Source organism: Pyrus communis, chromosome 7 (genome assembly GCF_041283825.1).
Source record: "Pyrus communis isolate YQ-2024b chromosome 7, ASM4128382v1, whole genome shotgun sequence".
NCBI classification, from domain to species: domain Eukaryota; kingdom Viridiplantae; phylum Streptophyta; class Magnoliopsida; order Rosales; family Rosaceae; genus Pyrus; species Pyrus communis.
The window spans coordinates 17,275,256-17,297,738 of NC_142571.1; the positions used below are offsets into that span (position 1 = coordinate 17,275,256).

General features: G+C 37.3%; 2 protein-coding genes and 1 pseudogene across 4 annotated transcripts; all 3 read left to right on the forward strand.

Annotated features, from left to right (window-relative positions):
• Positions 1 to 3,399: 3,399 nt before the first annotated feature.
• On the forward strand, positions 3,400 to 5,172 carry LOC148695790 (putative xyloglucan endotransglucosylase/hydrolase protein 28; annotated as a pseudogene).
• Positions 5,173 to 12,444: 7,272 nt separating this feature from the next.
• LOC137735473 (RING-H2 finger protein ATL7) lies at positions 12,445 to 15,189 on the forward strand. Its single transcript, XM_068474904.2, has 3 exons — positions 12,445 to 13,173; positions 14,280 to 14,377; positions 14,576 to 15,189. The coding sequence occupies exons 1-3, from the start codon at positions 13,015 to 13,017 to the stop codon at positions 14,931 to 14,933; spliced, it is 615 nt and encodes a 204-aa protein (XP_068331005.2). The 5' UTR covers positions 12,445 to 13,014; the 3' UTR covers positions 14,934 to 15,189.
• Positions 15,190 to 18,816: 3,627 nt separating this feature from the next.
• On the forward strand, positions 18,817 to 22,151 carry LOC137735334 (Protein kinase superfamily protein). Of its 3 annotated transcripts, XM_088696325.1 has the most exons (10): positions 18,817 to 18,908; positions 18,950 to 19,087; positions 19,701 to 19,854; positions 19,979 to 20,069; positions 20,175 to 20,249; positions 20,332 to 20,420; positions 20,540 to 20,658; positions 20,819 to 20,959; positions 21,382 to 21,458; positions 21,824 to 22,151. In XM_088696325.1, the coding sequence occupies exons 2-10, from the start codon at positions 18,985 to 18,987 to the stop codon at positions 21,968 to 21,970; spliced, it is 996 nt and encodes a 331-aa protein (XP_088552451.1). In that variant the 5' UTR covers positions 18,817 to 18,908; positions 18,950 to 18,984; the 3' UTR covers positions 21,971 to 22,151. The 3 variants fall into 3 exon arrangements, with proteins under 3 accessions (XP_088552451.1, XP_088552452.1, XP_068330855.1); XM_068474754.2 differs by lacking the exons at positions 18,817 to 18,908; positions 18,950 to 19,087 and adding an exon at positions 19,486 to 19,626; XM_088696326.1 differs by lacking the exon at positions 20,819 to 20,959 and having other exon boundaries at positions 18,868 to 19,087.
• Positions 22,152 to 22,483: the final 332 nt, after the last annotated feature.

Sequence of the window (22,483 nt, forward strand, 5' to 3'; positions counted from 1 at the left end):
TGTCAAGCTGAGCAGCACAAGTAATGGCCCCTGCTACACCACCTCCTTAACCCATGCCAAGCCAACTTCTGGCCCCTGCCAACAAACGTACCGCACCACCCCGATGGCTGCCCCGCGGCAACACCACCCAAAAAGAAGATAAGGAGAATTAAGTTTTCCCTTACATCGGTGCGGCGTGAAGAAAACAAAGAAATCAACGGAAGACGGTTCTTTGCAAGGGCAAGCAAAGAAGAGTGCTAGAGGAAGGGGAAAAAATATCCTCTAGTTTTCTCTCTTTCTTGTAGGGACAAATAATTGCCCTTCGAAGTTGATTTAATCCCTTACTTAAGGTAGGCTTCAATAGGCTTTGGAGGCGATTTATTTCCCTTTCCTAGAAGAATCTAATTCCAAGTCCAAGTGAGAATCTGCATCAAAGCTGGAGATCTTTACACTTGCTGCCCTTTCCTGCGAGTAGCCCAGCAGGTGTAAGGGCATTTGTGGAGTAAAAAATAATCAAGAAAAATATGGAGGCGACACATGGATTTTTGGGTGAAAAATACAAGATTACCCTTAAGACACACCGGGATTTCTACTCGCAAGCAATGGGCAATAATCCCTCAATCAAGTCAAAAGTGCCATAAAATTTGACAAAATTTTGATGAAATTGTTGAAAATGACTATAACTACATATTTTGATAAGTTGAGGGACCAATGATAATGGATTTTTAGTTAAGGGACTATTGCTTCAATTTGATTAAAGTTGAGGGACCATTGGTACAATTTACTCAAAAAAAATTAACCAAAATCCCGACACTCTTTTTTTGGTTCAGCAAAATCAATCCTGATTCAAAATCAAATGATCTCATCAATTTATATTTATGTCAACAAAATTATACTTGATGAGGTTTGAAAGATTATAGCGACATTAAATGCAATGGAAGATTAAAATTGGAAATTACGCCGAGAAAATGAGAATAGATATATAAAAAATGTAAGATGAGTGCATGCTGAGATTTTGGCATATGGGTTGTGTTGGAAATGTGCCCTAAAACCAATCATATGATGATACTTTACGGACATTTCACAAAGTTAAACTAATGTAGTTTAAATGTAAAGGGCAAAGATTATTGTTTGAGCCGTCTCATATAAATGTTATATGCTTAAACGATAAGTCCAAGGAATATGTGATTGGAAGAATGCGATCTAAAGAAGTTAGATTCATGAGACCATTCTTTCGTTGACACATCCTAAACGTTCCTGATCATAGGATTGTCAATTGGGCATTGACAGTCCGTTAAGATCAGTACGTGCTATATCTTCTCTCAGGGAGAGTGACTAGTCTCGAGTCATTGGTGTGTGTGACATCAAAACAAGTACGTAGGTGCTCAATAGAGAATGAGTTCACTGAACACGATCAACGAAGAGTTCTCATATTCATGTCACATGAGAACTCATGGTTGGGATAATGCAAATTAGTCTTTTGACCTGAGGCATCACAGTTGTCTTGTGGTTAGGTCCTTAATCTTTGATTATGTCAAAGTCACTCCATCAGGAGGGTGTCCACGGCATCGTTGGGGTTAAGCCACTTAGCCATGGAGGCAAGTGAATGCGCAACAAGGGATCTCTAACCTTCAAACTGTTTGAGGGAGACTACTCTATGATATGATTAAGAATCTTTGGCCAAAGTATGAATGAGATTTAGGAATGTGTTCCAAATCACATTCAAGGTAATCATATAAGCACAAGACTCACATTGGATAGTAGACATGAATAAACTATCAAACCAAACAATGTGGTCAAGAGTATTGTATTAGAGAAAGACCGTATTGCATTTGTAATCCTAAAACTGAATAGGTTCTCCACCTCTTCTGATTAGCTTGGGTAACCATGACATGCTGCTAGGCGTCAACCATGGTTTGTGGAAGCTCTAAAAGTGTATTATCACTAACGGGAGAATTGAAAGTAAGTTTCAATTCACAATCGATTTGAAAGAGTTTGAATCGCCCACTGTCTCGCTAAAAGGAACCTAATGGATCGTACACCGTGTAAGGTAGAGATTGAAAATTCAACGGAGATGAGTAAGAATAATTAAATGGTTTAATTATTTATGGCAAGGATTAATTAATATGATTATTAATCAAACGAATAAGTTCGTTAAAAGACCTCGGGATAGTTTTGGACATTAAGGCCCAATGGGCTTCGAACGTCAAGTCCATTGACTTAAGTTGTGTGACAACTTAATGAATAATGATTCACAAAGGCCCAAATAGCTCAATGAATACCCTAAGGCCGGCCATTTAGAGAAAGAGTGGGTTTTGGACTTATTTACAAGTTTGCCACTCAAATGAATTAAGGTATAAGTGTGACTTTATAGCCAAAATTCATTAAGGGTTGTTTTTGGGGAAATTGGAGAAATACAAACTCTCCTTTCTCTCTAGAAATGGCCGGCCACCCTTGAGGAAAACATCTAGCAATCTTACTTCCTCAAGGTCACTCATTTCTTCTCCAATCTTACCTTGGTGTGGAGACTTAGAGGTTCTCAATTTTGGGAACTTGGAGAAACCTTTTCATCCATCCAAATCCATGGATCTAAGATGCAAGGAATGAAGGCCCTCTCTTTGGGTGATTAGCCTTTGCTTATGCAAAGAGGAATCTACAAAGGTATTGATTTCTCAACTCACTTTGTTTTGAGTTGAGTCTTGGTTCACCTATCTACTAGGCTTTGAAGTTCATGGGTTAAGTTTTGTTTTTGAGTGCATATAAACATGATTCCGCCTTTTAATTGTTAATTGCATGTTGTTGATTTTGCTCAAATGAACTTGTTTTTCACAAATCTTCCTTCAGGTTGGACTTCTTATTCTTCTTTAATTTTTAAAAAAATAAGCTTAATCATCAACCACCATGTAGTTTATAAAATAAATAAAAAAAATTAATCTCAATTTACTACCATGAAGTTAATTGGTTTTCAACATTTGGTACATGAAGTTTTTTTTATCCCAGAGTGGTACCTGAAGTCTTAATTTTATGACACTTTCATACATCGGTTAAGGTTGCTGTTATATAAGCCGTTAATTGGTGACGTGGCACCTATGTAGACAATCACGAGGCACCACAGTCAATATGAGGCCCGCATGGATATTAAATTTTTTTTTTTTTTTTTTGTCGTCTTCTACCTCCCCCGTCCTTCCCTCCCTTCTGTCCTCTGCATGAACCCACCAAACCCTCCTACCAAATCCAGTCGATGACACAGTCTATCTTGGGTTGCTGCTCCGAGCTACGACAATGGAAGAGATTGTTGACAGAGCACTGATGTCATGGCATGAACAGATGCGACATTGGAACTAGTCGCAATCAGAGGATATCGGCGGCAAGCGGTTGTAGTTTTGGTTGGCGCCCCGTGGCTCTCCACTGCCATCAAATATGGTAAATAGGGGCTGGTGGTTTGAGCTCACAAAGGACGTCGAAAAGAAAATGAGGGTTGCGTGGTTGGGTGGGTGGATGGGTAGAGTCGAAGATGGAGGGGGAAGGATGGATGTACGGGATTCGAAAAGGAGAGGAGATGAGGGTTTGGTGGGTTGGTGCAGAGGAGAGAAATGAGGGAGGGAGGGAGGGTCGGGAGAGGTAGAAGACGACCAAACCTTTTTTTTTTTTGCAAGTTTTTCTTTTTTAATTTTAATTTTTTTGAGGAGAAATTAGGTTCACATCATTCTTGTTATTACTTCATTGATTAAAACCTTATTCCTTTTCAATTTTTGATTAAGGTTCCTAGGTTTTAATAAACGCTCTTAATTATTTCAATAATAAAATATATATTTTTTTATTTCTAAATACATTCATTTAGTGTCACATCCCGCCCCGAGCTCCCACCACAACCTGTGTTCGACTCCACCGTAGGACGATATTGTCCGCTTTGGGCCCCAACCACACCCTCACGGTTTTGTTTCTGGGAACTCACACGAAAACTTCCCAGTGGATCACCCATCCTGGGATTGTTCTCACCTGAACTCGCTTAACTTTGAAGTTCTAATGGAACCCGAAGCCAATGAACTCCCAAAAGGCCTCGTGCTAGGTAGAGGTGGAAGTATACATATAAGGCTTACATGATCCACCTCCCTGAGCGATGTGAAATGTTACATTTAGTGTTAGAAACGTTACATTTAATATATTTATATTTATATTTATATTTATGGCTAAATTTTTTATCGTATATTTTTATTTTTAGTTTGTATCCATTTTTCATTTGCAACTCTTTTTCAAGTTGTACGAATTTTATTCTGTATCCATATATTAATTTCTTTTTATGATATATTTTAAACTTTTATTTGTATTTGTACTCATTTTTAATTTTGCTAAATGTGGTCATAGCTATCAACTCTCTCATTCCTCTGTTGCAACTTGCAACCCCAATGGAAGACCTAGCATACAAAACACAACCACTCAAGCAAAAATCTCGCCAAAGACTACACGCCCGAGGCCTTCACGCACTACCCGGACACCAACACCATCATCCTCACCTACGACCACCGCGGCGGTGCACGGTGGCGCACCACCACAGGGTTCTTCCACGGCACCTTCAGCTCCCTCATCCAATGCCTACACGGCAACACCAGCGGGCTCAACTTCAACATCTACCTCTCCTCTCTTGAAGGCGACAATGCGCAGGACGAGATCGATTTCGAATTCGTCGGCAAGGATATGACGATCGAGCAGACGAACTATTAAAATGGCGGCACATGTAACAGGGAAGAACTTCACGACCTGGGTTTTGATTGTTCTGATGGGTTTCATGAGTATGCGATAAAAATCGATATTTGATCAAGTGTTTGGTTGATGGGAGATTGGTGAGGAGAGTGTAGAGGAAGGAGGGGGAGGATTTTCCTCGAAAGGCGATGTACGTATTTGTATGCTTCAAAGATTTTTCAATGTGACCAGCATACGGGATGATATATCACATGTCATTATACAAATTGTGGGATATGTGTGCTAAAAAAAAAGAAGTTAATCACTTAAAAAATAAAATATTCTTCCATTTATATCGTGTTCTCGTCACAATAAAAAATTTCTCCAATTTAGGATGCTAGTAATTATATCGAAGAGGGGCGGTGGACTGGGATGTACATCGGGTGTGATGCTCCTTATGTTTGTGTGTACAAGGATATTCATGTGCATGTTCGCAATGCCATGGAGGATTGAGGTTTTTTTGGGGTTTGGCAAAGTTGGGTGGTTTGGAAATGTGAATAAAATGGCGGGTATTCGGTTTCTGGATATTCATGGAAGGAAAGAATTGGTGTTGTTGTGTTGGTTTGCCAGATTGGGAATGTGGGTCGGTTGCTTCATGCATTTAGTTGTGGGAGCAACCCTAAAAACAACTAAAAAAATCTTATTATAGCATATACTCAATATAATAATAGGAATGATTTCAAATGACGAATATTACAATCTTAATATTAACAAAAATTTCAGTGTAGTAGTGGAAAATAACAAAGTGAAGAGAAAAATATTAACACATGATAGGCGGGGAGGGATTTTCGGTTTAAATGACATAACAATAGTAATTTGATATGGAGTATAAGTAATATGAAGGTAAATTGGATATTAGATACATATATTATTTTTCAAAGATAATGCGTGTATATTATATAATTGTGATTTGCAACTTAATAAACAAATTACTTGAGTAGGGTCATCTGCCTCCAGTCAACCTTCATTGGCTCTGTCCATGAATGATCTGCATTTGTGTTTGTTCTGCTTGAACTCGTGGACTGAGGAAGTGGTATTCATTTTACGCACTTGTTTATTTTTGAATCTGTTTTACGTGATTTTGCTTGGCGGAGAAGGAAACTATAGTCCATTTATGAATCCATTTATCGACAAGTAGATCAAATGAATGGTGATATATCAGTTGGGTTAGTAGATGTTCTCCTCAAATTGGCAAAGTTGGATGAATTTCTAATTAGTTCGAAGATAACAATAGATGGGAGTGAACTAGTTGTGCAGTGTCATGCGTCTTCATCCCCAGAGCACGCAGACTGATGGCACCAAGTACTTGTGCTTACTATAAAGTAGGGCTGTTCTTCTGGCTTTTACGCTGTATGGCTGCACAGAATGGTGACATAAAGTGAGATATATGCTTCGTTGATTTAAAAAAGTAGCTTGTTTCCGATCAATCTTGTGCTTGTCCATGATGTATTATATCCATGTTGTCTATTAATGGGACCTTCACATTTGTTTTGCTTGACATGAAGGGTATCCTCGTTCCATCATGCTGCCAATCGCACTGTTTTACGCTGCTACTTCGCATGTCACCTCTATAAATGTAAGTAATTTGATTGATCTGGATTTTCATGTGTGGGTTGAGTTTTTGTTGTTTGGTTTCTCTACTAAATAATTCTTTCGATTTGCTTATCTTGCTATATGCCTTCTGATTTCGGTCTATTTTCATTGGTTTTCTTTTCGTTTTGAGAATTTTACCTAATAATCCGTGTTAAAACTGGGACTAATTAGATGGTGGAATCTGTAAGTAGATTGAAAGACTTATGGATGATGTTCTTGATTGTAATTTGTGGCCGGTTTTCTATCTTTGTTGGAATTTTTGGTTGGAACTTGGAAGTACAATAAGCAGGTAATAGGAAAATCCTTACATTTTGTAGTCCTCGCCTTGGTATTTAAGTTGAAAGGCCTCGTGTAAAAATTTACGTGTATTTTGGATTGTAATTTACAATTTTCACATTCTCGTTTCTCTTTTTGCACTTATTTCCTTGTTTCTTTTTTAAATTTGCTTTTTCAATCCAAACTCCGAATGCTAGGAGAATGAAAAAAACAAGTGCAGGAAAGGAAAATATAAGGGCGAAAATAATAAAAAGGTCTTTACAATAATTTCTTGCTGTAATTATTTTTGTAATTAACCACTGGAGCTGAAGGCATAAAACTTTTTAGTTTAATTGATTCGTCTTGAGAGATTTTTTAGTGCACTCAGAATATAAGATGGTACACCATGTATTATAATATAAGTAAATAAACATTAAAAAATATATCCTAAAGTATGACATATCAACTCTGTTATTTATTTATAATATAAAACGTAATATACTACTTTATATTTTGAGTACACATAAAAATTTCTAGTCTGTTTAAAACATTTTGGCTGAAACTTCAAAGAAACTGCATAGAAGTTTTCATATCCTTTTTCTATTTTGTGCCGTCTAAGTCATCCTTCGGCAGGCGTGAGGAAAATAGCCAAGCAAAGTATCATTGCCATAGAGAATATGTGTTCTTTCTTTGTCCAAAGCAATACCCTAGAAAAAACTTGTACATGTCTTTTTCTGTCGCTTAATTATTTAGGATGAAAACTTGAAGCTCTAAGTGGATGTACATTTTCCATGGACTCGTCTAAGAAAAGTAGAAAACACGCACTTTTCTTCCTTTTAGGAACAGAAAAAATTATGACAAAAAAAAAAAAAAAGGAGGAACTTTAACGAAAAACTTCCGGTACTGTTTACTTTGATGAAAAACCATATTTTTACACTAAAAAGTCAATTTTAGTACTATTCACTTTACTTTTTATTTTGTTCTTTTCGTTAAAACTTAAAGTTTTCCAGTCATTTTCATTAGTTTTCCTAAAAAAAAAAAAACAGAAAAAGTTAAGTACAGATAACCTTCAAGCTACAGAATTATTTTTAGATTGGTATTCAAACTTGTAAAACCCTCTACTTAATCCAAATTTACGAAAAACTACATTGTATCCTAAAAAAATTCAGAGGAAATAGAAACTTTTCAAAGTGAGGTGAATTTGGTAGGTATTTATTTATTTATTTTTACATGGAACGAGTTAGTGGTTTTGTCACGATAGTCTATCATTCTCGGGGCAGAAAGACTTACAGACCACCATCGTGCAATTCATCAGCGTTAGCAATCGAACTTAAAACGTGCCGTGTAAAATATAGGCATGAAGTTCATCACCAATCATTGGACCATCCCGTGGTGGTTCAAATTTGATAGGTATGACTGGTGGCATTTTTATATAACAACTGATTAAGATCTTATGGCCTGCCACAACCAAAACCCTTAAACTTATGCAAATTGGTTTTTAGTGTGGGACTCGAATATTAAATAAGAAAAACTAATGAAAAATGGCTTGAAAATTTTAAGTTTTAATGAAAATGACAAAATAAGGGGTAAATTAAATAGTACTAGGATTGACCTTTTAGTATAAAAATGTGATTTTTCGTTAAAGTGAACAGTATCGGGAGATTTTCATTAAAGTTCCCTATTAAATATCTAGTCCTTGTTTTTATTTATTTTATTTTTTTGGGACCCCATTGTTGTGTTAGAGTGCAAATAACATTTTAATTAGAATGCAAATAATAATTTTGTTCTCATCCCTATTTGTTTTTCCCTTTATGCGCCAAAGAGTACATACATATCAATATATATAGAGTAAACTGCCGATTTGCCTCCTGAACTATCGCCCAACTTTCAATTTCCCCCTGAACTTTTTAATTGGAAAATTAAGGACTTAAAACTTTTTATTTTTGGCCGATTTTCCCCCTACCGTTAGTGTTTCATAGATTTCATCCAAATTAACGTTAACTCTTATCATGTGCAAACCACATAACTCATTTGTGGACAAAAACGTCACTTCACTAGACATTCAGACACAAAGGCTATAGAATCACACATATTTGCATAGGTTTATATTTTAGAAATTTAAGGTTTTCAATTATTTTAAAAAATGAAACGACCGAACTACCCACGCATGTTGTGCACATGCTTCTATTTAACAGAAATTTGGATGGAATGAATGAAAAATTAACAGCAAGGGGCAAATCGGCCAAAAAAATTAGTTTAAGTCCTTAATTTTCCAATTAAAAAGTTCAGGGAGGAACTCGAAAGTTAGGTGACAGTTCAGGGGGCAAATCGGCAATTTACTTATATATGTGTGTGTGTGTTTCCATATGTGGATGATGACTAGCACTAATTGGATGCCCAATCATGTGTTCCACGATTCCATTCAAAAGATGATTAGACCTTGAAGAAATGCTTTATGTCCAAAGATTCATTCCTACATTTGCTCCTTCCAACTAAACCTAAGATAAAGACAATTGATGGCCTTCCAGAACCAACAAATCAATAAAACTGTAGTGCGTGTATATGTTGAGCTATAAAGAAAAAAATATATGTTAGCAAAGTTGTTAGATATTTGCATCGTCAACTGTTTGACGCACGTGACGACTGTACTTAACATCTCGTAACAAAAACAAAGAAACATAAAATAGGGTGCTCATATGCAATGACGGATCCACAGAGGGACCTGGGAGGTCCCATGACCCCTCGAAGACCCCTGAATCGTTTCTTGAAAATTTTCAGGGACCCCTCGTACTCGGATGAAGGCTATGCAGCTGCAGCAATGGCGTCCTCATGGGGAAGACGAACGTTCGGAGGAAGAAAGACAATTTTGTCCTTTTCAGCCTTGGCCCAAAACGCACGTTTTGGCCAACTGATTAAAACCTTTTCTTAAATAAAAAAGAAAGAAAAAGAAAAATTAGACAATGGAAAAACGTTTTCGTTTGCTTCCTTTTTGTTTTAAGTCCCCAAGGCCCCCATCACTCTTCCTGAATCCCCATACCTTACTCATCCCTTCCCCCATCCAAAACCTGAAACCGCCAATTTTCACATATCCAATCCTCAATTTCCCAATTCTCAAAACCCTAAAATCCTAAAATCCCACCCAATCTCATATTTTAATTTTACTTGAATATCATATCTCAATTTGTTTCAAATATCCACACCACCACCATTTGGTTCAAAATTCAAATAAGATTTTTTGGTATTCTAATCTAATCTAATCTCAACTAAATTATATTTTCTATTGATGGAGATTTATAATCTATTATTGATATGATTATAAATATGTTTTATGTTTGTATACTCATTTAATTATTGGAATTTTGTTTATTGATTAATTGGTATATGTTTTTTGTGTGTTTTTTTATTTTTTTTTGTTAATATGTAGGGTAGAGATAAGAAATATGGAAAGGTTTTTCAAGCCAAAGAGCATATTTGCAAATGGAACATTTTCAGACTATGAAATATCGTCGTAGACGCTTGAATTAGAATTTTATAGCTTGTAATGTTGTTTGCGTATGATTTATGAATGAAATGTATTATAATTTAACTTTTAAAGGTTATTTTTATCTATAATTTTTTCCTGCCTCTCTCCTCCTTGCTTCTGCCATGGTCTCATCCGTCGGTGCCACCCACTTCTCCTCCAACCTTTCTCTGTCGTCTGGCAGGGGCAGTACATAAGCCCAAACTTTCCCAAATTATTTCAACCATCTTAGTAATTTTTCTTATGGGTGAAATTTCCTTCATAAGGTTAGTAAGATGGATATGATCTGTCATGGGTTTGTGAAATTTGGTGGTGGAGCTACCATGGCTTCGGGAGAATGGGGAGGGAGGCGGTTGGTGGAGGTATGGCAGCTTTGTTCTTAGTGAGAGAGAAGGTGAATGTTTGGAAACTAGTAAAAGAGAAAAATGGTGTGTTTGGTTAGAAAGATAGTGGGAGTTTGGGGAGAGTTTTATTTGACCAGTGTTTTAAATTGGGGTGTGCTATCCACACACTCTCTTAATTTGCGGCCGTTGGATTGACTGAATTAAAGAAGATCAAATGACAGAAATAAACAAAGGGTGTGTGAGAAGCAAAAAGGGGTGTGTGAGAAGCAAAAAGGGGTGTGTGAATAGCACACCCCTTTAAATTTAGTGCTTCATATTAGATAATCAATAACTTAGGTACTCCCTAGTAACTTATGAAACCTCGTAATGGACACTTGAATTATGATTTTATAATTTGTAATATTGTTTTGCATATGATTTTTGAATGAAATGTATTATATTTAAATTTTCAATGTTATTTTTGTCTATAATTTTTTTGACCTTTATAATTGGGACCCCCCGAGTTTAAAATCCTGGATCCGCCACTGCTCATATGAGAATATAGTGCAAAGAACAAGTAGCTTACGACATGTTTGGTACTCTACTTAAATTCAAAATTTTGAATTAGAAAACAATTTTCAAGTCTTAGACCTTAAAAACTTGTTTAGTAAGACTATTTTCAAAAACTGAATTCAAGACTAACTAAAAAATATAATCTATTATCAAAAAACATAAAAAAAAATGAATTTTTAGAGTTTTTAAACTTAAATTCATTTATTTCCTTTCCCTCCCTTCTCCCCTCTCACTCCAAATCTATCTTTCTCTTTTCTTCTTTCTCTTTCCTTTTTTTATTTTTTATTTTTACCTTCTTCGTCTATAGGGAACTTTAACGAAAAACTCACAGTACTGTTCACTTTAACGAAAAACCACATTCTTACACTAAAAAGTCCATCCTGGTACTATTTACTTTACCATTTATTTTGTCCTTATCGTGAAAAATCAAAGTTTTCAAGCCAATTTCATTAGTTTTCCTTTCCTCCAATCCGTTTTCTTCATTCTCTCGATTCTTTATCGCACCCCTCTTCCTCTCTATCTTGTCCGATCTTCTCCCTTCTTTCTTTTTCCTTCAATCATCTCTTACTTTCTTTTCTCATTTCTCCTCTTTCTCCATCTCTTGCGACCCTCTCTTTTTAGATCTCTTTGTTTAGTTTAAATCGTAAAATTTAAAATTTTTAAATCGCAAACCAATCAAGTTTTTTAGTCTTAAAGAAAATTATTTTCAAGATATGTTCTTAAGAAATGTTTTGAGAAATGATAAAAAATTTCAAATAGGATATCAAATAGGCCTTTAATATCCCCTAGTATTCCTTTAACTACTTCTTTCTACTTTTTAGACTCAAACAAGTAGCAAGCAATGCTTCTTCCCAGCCGTTGAACTACAACTATGTCCTTTTTTTTTTCTCTTTGTCATAGTTGAACTTCAACTATGACAATGATTGAATGAAAATATCAAATTCAACAAACTCAAAAGAAATCTTGCCACCTAATTGAAAAATTAAATTATTAACCTTATAAAAATTATAAACAGAAATGATTTTTGGATACTTATTTGAAAGATGATTTGATAAACACACAATTTTTTTTTTTCAATCTCGCACACTTTTATTTAATTTTGTTTGCGTCTCTGCTTGATTATTTAATTTAATGACAAAAAAAATCAAGAGAATTATGTGACAAGCTAAAAAATATTTGTGAAAATCACTTATTCCGCACATATATGTTTTTGAGTACATCGATATATTTTTACATTAAGAAGAATGAGCGTTCGGCTAAGTCACATAATGGGTAACCTAATTTGGTATCAAATTTGTCATCCACAAGATTTAAATCTAAGAGCTTTTACTTTCAAGTGAAGAGGAATACAACTAATACCGAATGTCTCCGCACATATATGCTTATTTTTTATATTTTAATTAGATAAATAAAAAGAAACTAGTATTTTGGACCCAAGTCCAAGCCCTATCCAGAAGTAGTATGGTTGAGAAAGCACAACGAGATGCAAGGCAAGAGGCAATACAGATTCTCTTCTTTCTCCTCCGATTGTCCTCTCTACCTTAAACAAACATACGAGAATCTTACCAATAAAAATTTCCAATCTTTCTTAACCGTCGGATCATGTACAACCCCCTGTTAATACTTGTTGGGTCCCATTGAAAGGACCCCATGAATACGATTCCAAAGAGCAAGACAAGGAGCTGCCTGCCGCTTCCTTCTACAACTCTCTTTTTTCGTCTCCTGCACTTTCTATTCAAACCCTCCCTCCCCACTTTGTTTTCGCTTTGAGTCCACCCAAAGCGGTTCAGATTCCAAATGGGTGACCTTTTGTTTTTTGCTTCTGACTGCTCTTCCTGAATCTATCTTTCGAAAACCAGCCATTTCTGGATAAATCCTGATCTGGGTTCTCTGTGATTCTTCATTTTCCATTACTTTTCACCATTCTTTTGATTTTTTAAGTTGTGGTTTTTCATTTATTTAGCATTTTAGTGGGGGGTTTTCAGTTTTTTTAAGTGATTGGGGATTCTGTGAGAAGTTGGGAATTTGCAGATGATGCGTTCGGTTATGAACTTGATTACTACTGTGATAGGTTTTGGTATGAGTGCAACATTTATTGTGTTTGTTTGCACAAGAATCATCTGTGGGAGGCTGCGAGGTAGAGAATCGAGGCCTATGTTCGAGATTGAATCAAGGGTTGATCTTGAGCAGGTATGTAATGGATTCCCTCTGCTATATTTGTTTTGTCAGCTTAGAATGATCTGATTGGGGTAATTTTCCCAGTTTTGAGCATTTTTTTCTGTATGAGTTTCTGTTTTCAGTTGGTTATGTATGATTGATTGATTGTTTGGTAACTGGGATCACTACTTCCCAGTTTAGCATCTCAGTAGCTGACTTGGGTGAGCTTTTATGCGTTTAAAGATATGATCATGCTTGATGTGTTCTAGTTTTCCACGTCAACTTTGCTGCAGTTGAGAGTCAACTCTGAGATATGGAAGAAATGATAATAAAAAAAATAGATGTTGCAATGTACTAGTTTTCTGTTGTATGCAGAAAATGCAGTTACTGGATAAGGAAGGATACATAAAAGATGACGGGGAAGTTTGGGAATCATTCTTTATTTGTTTTCTTATCAGCATTCATAACTGGGGAGGCTGCTTGCTCAATAACTTTGACATTTGATTGTTCTTTGTTGCACCATATTAAGATGTTCTGAAATTTCATGCTTTTTGTTTCTGATAACTCAAAGACTAGATTTTTCGTTCACGCCCCTTTGTACTTGTGTTCCCTGCTATGGAGATTGATGTCATTCCACTAAAACTTGAGAGTTTTTCACTTTCTCAATGGTAACTTAAGTTTTGAGCAATGGGAGATAAGTGAGGGATAAAGAATGGTGGACAGAGGTGTTGATATATCCCACATCGGCCGTAGAAAGAAAGAAAGAAGAGTTTAAATATCCTAGCCCCACTCCATCTAATACCGAGACCTTTTGTGATAAAACCCCACGGATTGTGCAGGTGGCAATTACCAAGTTGGGGACAATATCAGTATTGTTAGATGTGGGGCCTTCAGCCTCTCTCTGATAATTCTACAGCAGGGTGGTGGGAGGAGGAGGGAGGAATGAAAGAGATCATACGGAACATAAACTAGAAAAAGAAACCTACTTTACTTTTCCTCAATGCCCCTTTGCATTTGTGTCAACTGATATTGAGATTGATGTCACTCAATTATAACTTGAGAGATTTTAATATTGTCAATAGTAACTTAAGTTTTGAGCAACGGGTTCTAACTTCTAAGTTTGCATTGTTTTCTGGCAGTCAGAGCATCAGGTTAGTGGCCTTGAACAAGTTGTGGTTTCTGCAATCCCTACGATGAAGTACGATCAAGAGGCTTTCAGTTCCTTAGAAGATGCGCAGTAAGCTTCACAGTTTCATTTCTCCTAGTGCCTAACAACTCTCATTTGCTTTCCATCTTAAATATTTACTATTAATTGAAATATATCATAAAGTTAGAGCATGTTAGTTTTCCGCGCTTTTTTGTGAGATTTTCTTGAGCTTTGGTACTCACGCGTTTTGGACACTGGTGAGTAAGTCTAATCCATATTCTTTTGCAGGTGCTCAATCTGTTTGGGGGAGTACCAGGAGAAAGAAGTACTGCGAATCATGCCCAAATGTGGCCACAGTTTTCATCTCTCTTGCATTGATACATGGCTGAGGAAACAGTCTACTTGCCCAGTTTGCCGTTTACCATTAAAAGAATCCCTTGGAACAAAACATGTGAGGTCAGCAACGTTCAGCATGGCTCGATCTTTTGACGAGTCTGAGATTTCAACTGAACATTCTCAGCAGTGGCTATTACCTGGCGCCACTGAGCGTTTGGCAGGCAACGTTAGCAACCAAGGGCATTTAGATTCTGCTCCAGGAAACCCCTCCGAACCGACCCCATCTAGAGAACCAGAAACAAGGCAATGATAAAATCAAAGAGATTGGTCCAAGGAACCAGACATGCATTTGCTTCCAGCAAGCCTGCAATAGGTGACTTATCTTTATTTTTCCTTCCCCTTCAGCGGGAATTTGTTTCACATGGTAGGCCGGGTAGGTTTGATCGGAGAATTCTCATACCTTGCATAGAATGCTACCATCCGTTGTCGATGGTACAAACGGAAATTGTGCGACAGAACTCTAAATTTTTTAGTAGAAAGTTTGAAAATGAAGCTTACAAATATAATTTGATTGTTGTAAGTAAGTTATATTCACTATCACTGCATCTTTTCAACTTCGATGAGTTGTATTTGCTTCAGCATACCAAGTTCCTGAATTTGGCAATTCTTCTGATAACTCATCTGGCCATTTGACCGTGTATTAAGTAAATGCATATACCATAGCTAAGTCCATCAGTTGGAGGTTTGTTTCTGCTAAAGGGAGAATTGTTTCTCGGGTTTTGTTGCAGGATCTTCTGTGTAGCGAAAAAAAAATGGAAAAAAAACTACAGATGGTTTGCTTAAAAGTACATTTCTCATATGATATGATAGAATTGTAAAGCCGACATGATAGACAAGGGAGGGGGGTGTCCGGTTTCCAATTTGGGATCCTCCTTACATGATTGAGTGAAATCGTTTCACCGTACATGCGTTATAATTCAAACGATGCATTCTCTTTATTATTTAAAGATCATCTTTGGAAAATTCATTCGGCTTGGAAACTGTATCCATATGAATCAAAAATGTTAGACAACGATATTACTTGTCACCATAATCATCAATTTGCTCAATGCATATAGACAGTTAAAAGATCTTCAAAGTAAATGAATTTCTAGGGATAATCTTTGGATGACAGGTAATAAATGGTGGGGTTAACACATTTGTATGATAGATTAATACTACATCATCATATAAGGAGGAACAACTCTTTACATATAAAATATCAAATGTTGGTTTAAATAATCAGTTCTCGCCAAAGTGAAACCTAAATCTAGTCTTCAACATGAACTAATTAAACTAAATTTAATAAAGATAATGTATATGAATTCAATTTTCATGCACGACACAAACTGAATACTAAAAATATTAAGGAGCAACACAATGCGCCCTCAGGATCACCTTTAGAGCATTACAAAGTCAAATTGAGAGAGATGAGTAAATTGTAGCAATTATCCCTCAACTAAAAATTCATTACCATTGGTCTCTCAACTCATTAAAACATGTAGATATGGTCATTTTTGTCAACTTCGTCAAAATTCTGTCAAAATGAGTTCTGTTGGAAGGACCATTGCTGTGACAGCCCGTTTTGAATTTTCGAACCGTAGGGGTGAAATGACGGTTTTGCCCCTAGTATGTTTGTTTCGTTGTGTGGTTGTTTTTGAGCTTGGTTTTGGCTGGTTGTGGACCACACACACTTCCCCACACCCCCTCACCCTTTCCCTGTCCCGTGCCCTGTCCCTTTCCCTCTCTCTCTCCCATTTCCATTCCCACACGTACGGACACACCCAAAAACACACCAAACCTTCATAGATCGAGGAAACAAATTACATATTCGTGCTCGTGAGGTCCGTAGGAGTTCAACCATACCCTTTTCAAGTAAGGATACCTTCGTTTTCACGTCGAACTCCGGATACCCCGATTTGGTCACTGTTCATGCACACGTTAATTCTTGTGTTTTTGGGAATTTCAAGCTTGTAGGAAGCTTAGTGAGGTCCTTAGGAGGCTCGGGGTGGTTCGTTTGAAGGTTTTGGACGTCGGGATCGTGAATTACAAGGTTGGGCGGAGTTGGTGGTGTTTTCCCGGCGAGATTCCGTGTCTTTTAGCACTTCAAAGTGATATGGATTTGTTCCTCTCGTTGTAAGCTTCATTTTGGTACCAATTTTGTGAAATTTGGTTGAAAAACGAAGAAGTTACAAGGTTTTGAAAATTACCCGATTTTCCGGCGCCAACGACGGCGCCAGAGCCTCGCTGGAGAAGACGACGGAATATTCCGTCAGTTTGGACGGAATATCCCTAACAACGTTAACGGAATATTCCTGACGGTGTTAACTTACGCCGTCAGTGTGCCAGGCACGTGCCTGCGCGTGTGGCCGTGCCTTGGCCGACGCGTGGGGGCGCGTGCGGCAGTGGAAAATTTTTCTAAAAATATGGGGATGTTCCTGAGGTTAAGTAGATCACGTTGGTGTATTCATACACCCCATTTGAGCATTGTATGAGAAGTTATTTCGTGATGTTGGTTATGTGCTTTAAAATTAACATTTTTATAGTTGTTTCGCATATAGGTGAGACCTATCCCGAGGACAAGCGCGGTCACTCGAGGCAAGGGGGTTACGACCCTTCTACATACCAGTGAGTGGGCTTTTGGCTTTCCGTATATACCTATATACTTATACTTTTCCCAGAAAGTGAAATGAAACGTTTATTCGTTTATATGCCATGCTTATTGTTTGCCATCTATTTACGCATTATTAGTTGTGTGTATATATATATATATATATATGTATTGGTGCTGTGGACGCACAGGTAAGTGCCAGGTAAGTTATGGTTTATGTTTATATTCAGTAGTGGTTGAGATGCATAGAGAGCTCATAACCTGCACCCCCGGTGTTAGTGCTCCCGCCCAGAGTTGGGCACAGTCCTTCACGTGATGTTCACCTCCCGCACCACACGCTTATCTTGGATCCAAGTTAGGTGCATAGTCCTGTCGTACAAACCACTTTAGGTGGTTCCGACTCGTAGGTGACCCGTGATTATTCGCCCAGCCTTCACGTGATCGTAGCACTTGAGCGTACTTATATTACACCCAGTCTTGTCGTACAGACCACTTTAGGTGGTTCCGACTCGTGTGCATGTATAGTTAGTGAGATGAAGATTTGAGCTCTAGATTCAGCTGTACAGGTCACGTTAGGTGACTCCGGCTGACAGATTACATGGCATTGATTTGACATTCCTGAGCATTTGCATTCTATTTAGAGACATTTGACATGGCATATTTCGGAGCATGATTTATATATATGTATATTATATTTTCTGGGAAGTATACAGGTTTTACGGCGAGGGTTTAAAATCTTGTTTATGAAATGGTTTTTGAAAAGCTTTGTTTTTGCCCACTCACACTTTCTGTTTTGCGCCCTCCAGGTTCTAGTTGGCTAGCACTTTTGGTGGCTTTCCTGAGGATTTCCCCGACATATCTGACAGATTATTACCAGTGTAGGACCACCTTTGGGTGTGTTTTTGTAGCATTATTTTCTCCCGAACTGCATTAGGTCTTCGAGCTCTGAACTTTGGTTTTCACACTTACGCTTGCACATGTATGCTCTTACTTTGTGTAAAGCTGGATTTTATTTATTCGTACTACTTTTATTATTATTTTCTTAGCTTCCGCACTGTGCACATGGTTACGTCACTTCCACGTGATGGCCAGCATGCCCTGATCTCGATCGGGGTGTGTCAATTGCTACAATTGGGTTTTGGGTTAAAGTTAAGGAATCATTGCTTTAATTGAGTTAAAGTTGAGTGAACATTTCTCCAACTGAATTAAGGTTGAGGGACCATTGATACAATTTTTCTTATTTGATTTTCCATATTTACCCCTTGATTTAGCTTCACGTACATTACACCTGACTCATTTTGACAGAAGTTCTAACGGAGTTGACTAAAAAGACCATAACTACATGTTTTGATGAGTTGAGTGACCAATGATAATAGATTTTTAATTGAGGGACTATTGCTCCTACTAAGTTAAAGTTGAAGGATCATTGTTACAATTTACTCGAGGGATATCATTTGACGAAAGAAATACTAATGTGGAGACTGGATCCCCCGGCTGTACCAAGAATCCCTTCAAATTGGCATGGCATCAAAGAATACACGTGGAGCACATAGGCCTGAAAGCCTTACAAAATTCCATGAAACCAACGGTCACCAAATAGACCACAAAACTCAGGAAACCGATAGAAGCTAGAGAGTAGAGACCACATGGACAAAAATTCCCACCGAACCAACCATTAAATCACATCAAAATTTTACACAGAAGGTCGATAATGGTGGCACATGTGGGACTCATATCGCTCTTTTCTCCTTGCTTTCCTTCTCCGACTCGTCTTCCTCGTCTCCCCTCCTCCAAGCACAGACCTTTTACTACCAGTAAGTATGGCATACGCTGTCAACAAAATCCCAGGTTTTATTTTAGCTTAATTTTATATTTGCATGGCTGATTCGAGCTCTAATGGGGTAATTATTTGAGAATTGTAGAATTACCCATTACTTATTGAACTTATTTGATGCATTTGCGAGCGAAATGAGTGTTATTTCTTTGGTTAAAGAAAATTATATTAATTACCCATCTTTTTTTTTTTAAGGTTTATCGGATATTTTGGCTAAAAGATTTGGTTTTTGCACTTTATTTTCTGTGAAAGCGTTGAATTGTAGTTTTTTTTTCCGGTTTCTTTCTTCTGGAAAGCCACTTTGAAAGAGTTTTGATTTGTATTTTCTTGGTTTTTCATTTGTGTTGTGATGAGGTCTTGCTGTTGAATACATAATTTGAACAAGAAACCGAAGGAAACTAGGTTGTTTCGAGTCAATGGCGGGCGTGTTATCGATTTTGTAAGTACTTGGTTGAGTTTGAGGCTGTAGTTGATTGAAACTTTGATGAAGCTGATTCTCACTGAAATGGGCATATGCCAGTATGTATTAGCTGATCCTCTATTGAGTTGTGTTGATTAAACCGTTGAATTCACCAGTCATATTTATTTGGCAGTGGCGGCACTGAGTGATGATCCGGTTCGTGAATGGATTCTCTCAGACGGAAATGCAACACAGATAACAAGAATTAGTCCTGTAGGGGGCGGCTGCATCAATCGTGCTAATCGTTACGACACTGATGCTGGTTCTTTCTTTGTGAAAACAAACAGGTTTGGCTACATTCTACTTTTGATGTTTCTAATTTTGAAATTTTCCACTGCATATGCTCTTTTAAAATCCTTATCTCCATTTCAAAGTCAGTCATAAATATGTTTAGTTAAATCATTGAATCAGGAGCATTGGGCCATCGATGTTTGAGGGAGAGGCTCTTGGTTTAGGTGCCATGTATGAAACTGGGTCAATTCGTGTCCCTAAGCCATTCAAGGTGCGGAAGTTTTAAAGTTGTTAATTTATCGTGTATTAGTAAAAGTGAACATGACCTCCATGGCAATGCTTGAAAACTTAGATAACCTGCTCTTATGTATTGCAGTTTGGGCCACTACCTACTGGTGGGTCTTACATCATTATGGAATTTATCGAATTTGGTTCATCTAGAGGTAACCAGGTGAGGATAGGTGAATTTGTCATGTATTTGATATAGGTGGCAACGACTTGTAATTGAATTCTAATGGTATATTTGTATTCAGTCTATTCTAGGCAGGAAGCTTGCTGAAATGCATAAAGCTGGAAAATCTGAAAAAGGTTTTGGTTTTGAAGTTGACAACACTGTAGGCAGGTCGGCGGGCTTTCTAATCATGTGCAGTCACACGTGCTGATATCCGCACACACAATTCTTGAGTTCGAGGATAAACACTTTTAATAAATGAGGTATATGAAACCAATTTTTCCTTGCAGCACTCCACAGATAAACACTTGGTCATCAGATTGGATTCAGTTCTATGGGGAGCATAGACTGGGTTATCAGTTGCAGCTGGCATTAGACCAGTACGGTGATAGTACTATATATGAAAAAGGTATATTTGTCTTCCTATGGTTGATTCTGTATCATGGCTGCTTCTACTTACCTTTGAGGATGATTTATTTGGATCAATTGGCCAAGAATAAATCATGAGTTTGCACCATTTATTGTATTATTATCGAATGTGTTGGTTACTGGTTGATCGTATATAACAGGACAAAGATTGATTAAGAGTATGGGATCGCTCTTTGATAACATAGCTATAGAACCATGTTTGTTACATGGGGACTTATGGAGCGGAAATATCAGCGCTGATAAGAATGGCGAGCCTGTTATACTTGATCCAGCATGTTACTGTAAGTTAAATTAGTTCGGTTATCAGATTCCGTCACGATAGAGCATCTTAAAATTGATCTGTGTTGCTTCTAACTGTTACTGTTGGAGGCTAGCCTATACTTGTCGTTTGAAATGAAATACCATCATGGAGCATAAGATATTTGCATATATCATCTGGGAGAGAGGGTGAATTGAAAGTCTGAAATCAATCCAAATCCCGCCACGTGCTTTGATATGCAAAATTATACAGCATGGTTTGTATATCTTATGATAGAAGTTGGCTCTGATGATTATCAACAGACAGAAACACGCAGACACTTGTTTTGGTTTTGAGATTGAAAAACTGATGGTTGCAATATATTTTGCATTGCTCAAATTGCGGAAAATGATGTAGTATTTATTTTTTTAAAATTCTAAGTACTGTCCGCTGCTTTTCGTATAGATGGACATAACGAGGCAGAATTTGGAATGTCGTGGTGTGCTGGCTTTGGAGGATCTTTCTACGGTTCCTATTTCGAGGTAGATCCTTTTTTCACCCTTCTCTTCTTGTGGATAAAACAGGAAACCAATTCGAACCAATGAAGTATCATGCATATGGTTAATCTCTGTTCCGTTTCTGGCTTACGTACTCCTGCACTTTTCCTATATTCATACAAACAAGTTTGAGTGTCATCGGTAGGGCATAACTTTCAAAAGAGAAGATCACAACTAGAACTTTAAGTAGGATTTGGCATTGATGATTGCACTTGGTCTAAGCTTTCAATTGAATACGTAAGTCCAACCAAGCAAACTGAAGTTGTGTCCCAGTGTCTTGGTCTAAGCTTTCATTTGCCAGTTTAATTTTTTTTTCATTTCTTAATTAATGAGTTCCCATGTGTGTCCAGGTGATGCCAAAACAACCAGGATTTGATAAGAGGAAGGAGCTATATCTGTTGTATCATTACTTGAATCATTATAACCTCTTTGGGTCGGGTTATCGTTCGTCTTCAATGTCTATAATAGACGATTATCTTCGGATGTTGAAAGCTTAGACATTGTGTATAACTTTTTACTTTCAGTGTTTCTGTGGAAACAAGTCAAGTGCATCTGTATATGTCGCTGCTCGGTCTTGGTCGTTTCCTTGGTCATTAGTGCAAAGGGCTTGTAGCTTATGCGGTTAAGAGTATTTATCTCACGAGAAAAAAGTAAAGAAAACAGTGCATTCCAATTTTACATTGATGGGATTCCGGGCTATGATTTGCGGGTGCATATTGGTTTGGTTGGGCTGTAATCAACATTTCCCTATGGTTGGCTTTGCATACGCCACGGTTCCCTATATCGTTGCAATTAAAAAGAGGAAATTGCATCAATTATCTCTTAACTTTAATTAAATTGGAGTAATCGCCTATCAATTAAAAATTCACGATCATTGGTCCTTTAACTTCTCAAGATCTGCAGTTATGGTCATTTTCTTTAACTTCGTTAAAACTTCCGTCAAAATAGGTTATGTGTCACACACGAGGCTTAATTGAGAGACAAATAAAGAAAACCAAATGAGAAAAATT

Bases quoted from the DNA above. Each gene is read 5' to 3' on its own strand.
- LOC137735473 (XM_068474904.2), top strand. From the start codon at position 13,015: ATGATGCGTTCGGTTATGAACTTGATTACTACTGTGATAGGTTTTGGT. The intron at 13,174-14,279 runs GTATGTAATGGA...GTTTTCTGGCAG, and splicing joins CAAGGGTTGATCTTGAGCAG to TCAGAGCATCAGGTTAGTGG. The intron at 14,378-14,575 runs GTAAGCTTCACA...ATTCTTTTGCAG, and splicing joins AGTTCCTTAGAAGATGCGCA to GTGCTCAATCTGTTTGGGGG.
- LOC137735334 (XM_088696325.1), top strand. From the start codon at position 18,985: ATGGTGGCACATGTGGGACTCATATCGCTCTTTTCTCCTTGCTTTCCT. The intron at 20,421-20,539 runs GTCGGCGGGCTT...TTTTCCTTGCAG, and splicing joins GTTGACAACACTGTAGGCAG to CACTCCACAGATAAACACTT. The intron at 21,459-21,823 runs GTAGATCCTTTT...ATGTGTGTCCAG, and splicing joins TCTACGGTTCCTATTTCGAG to GTGATGCCAAAACAACCAGG.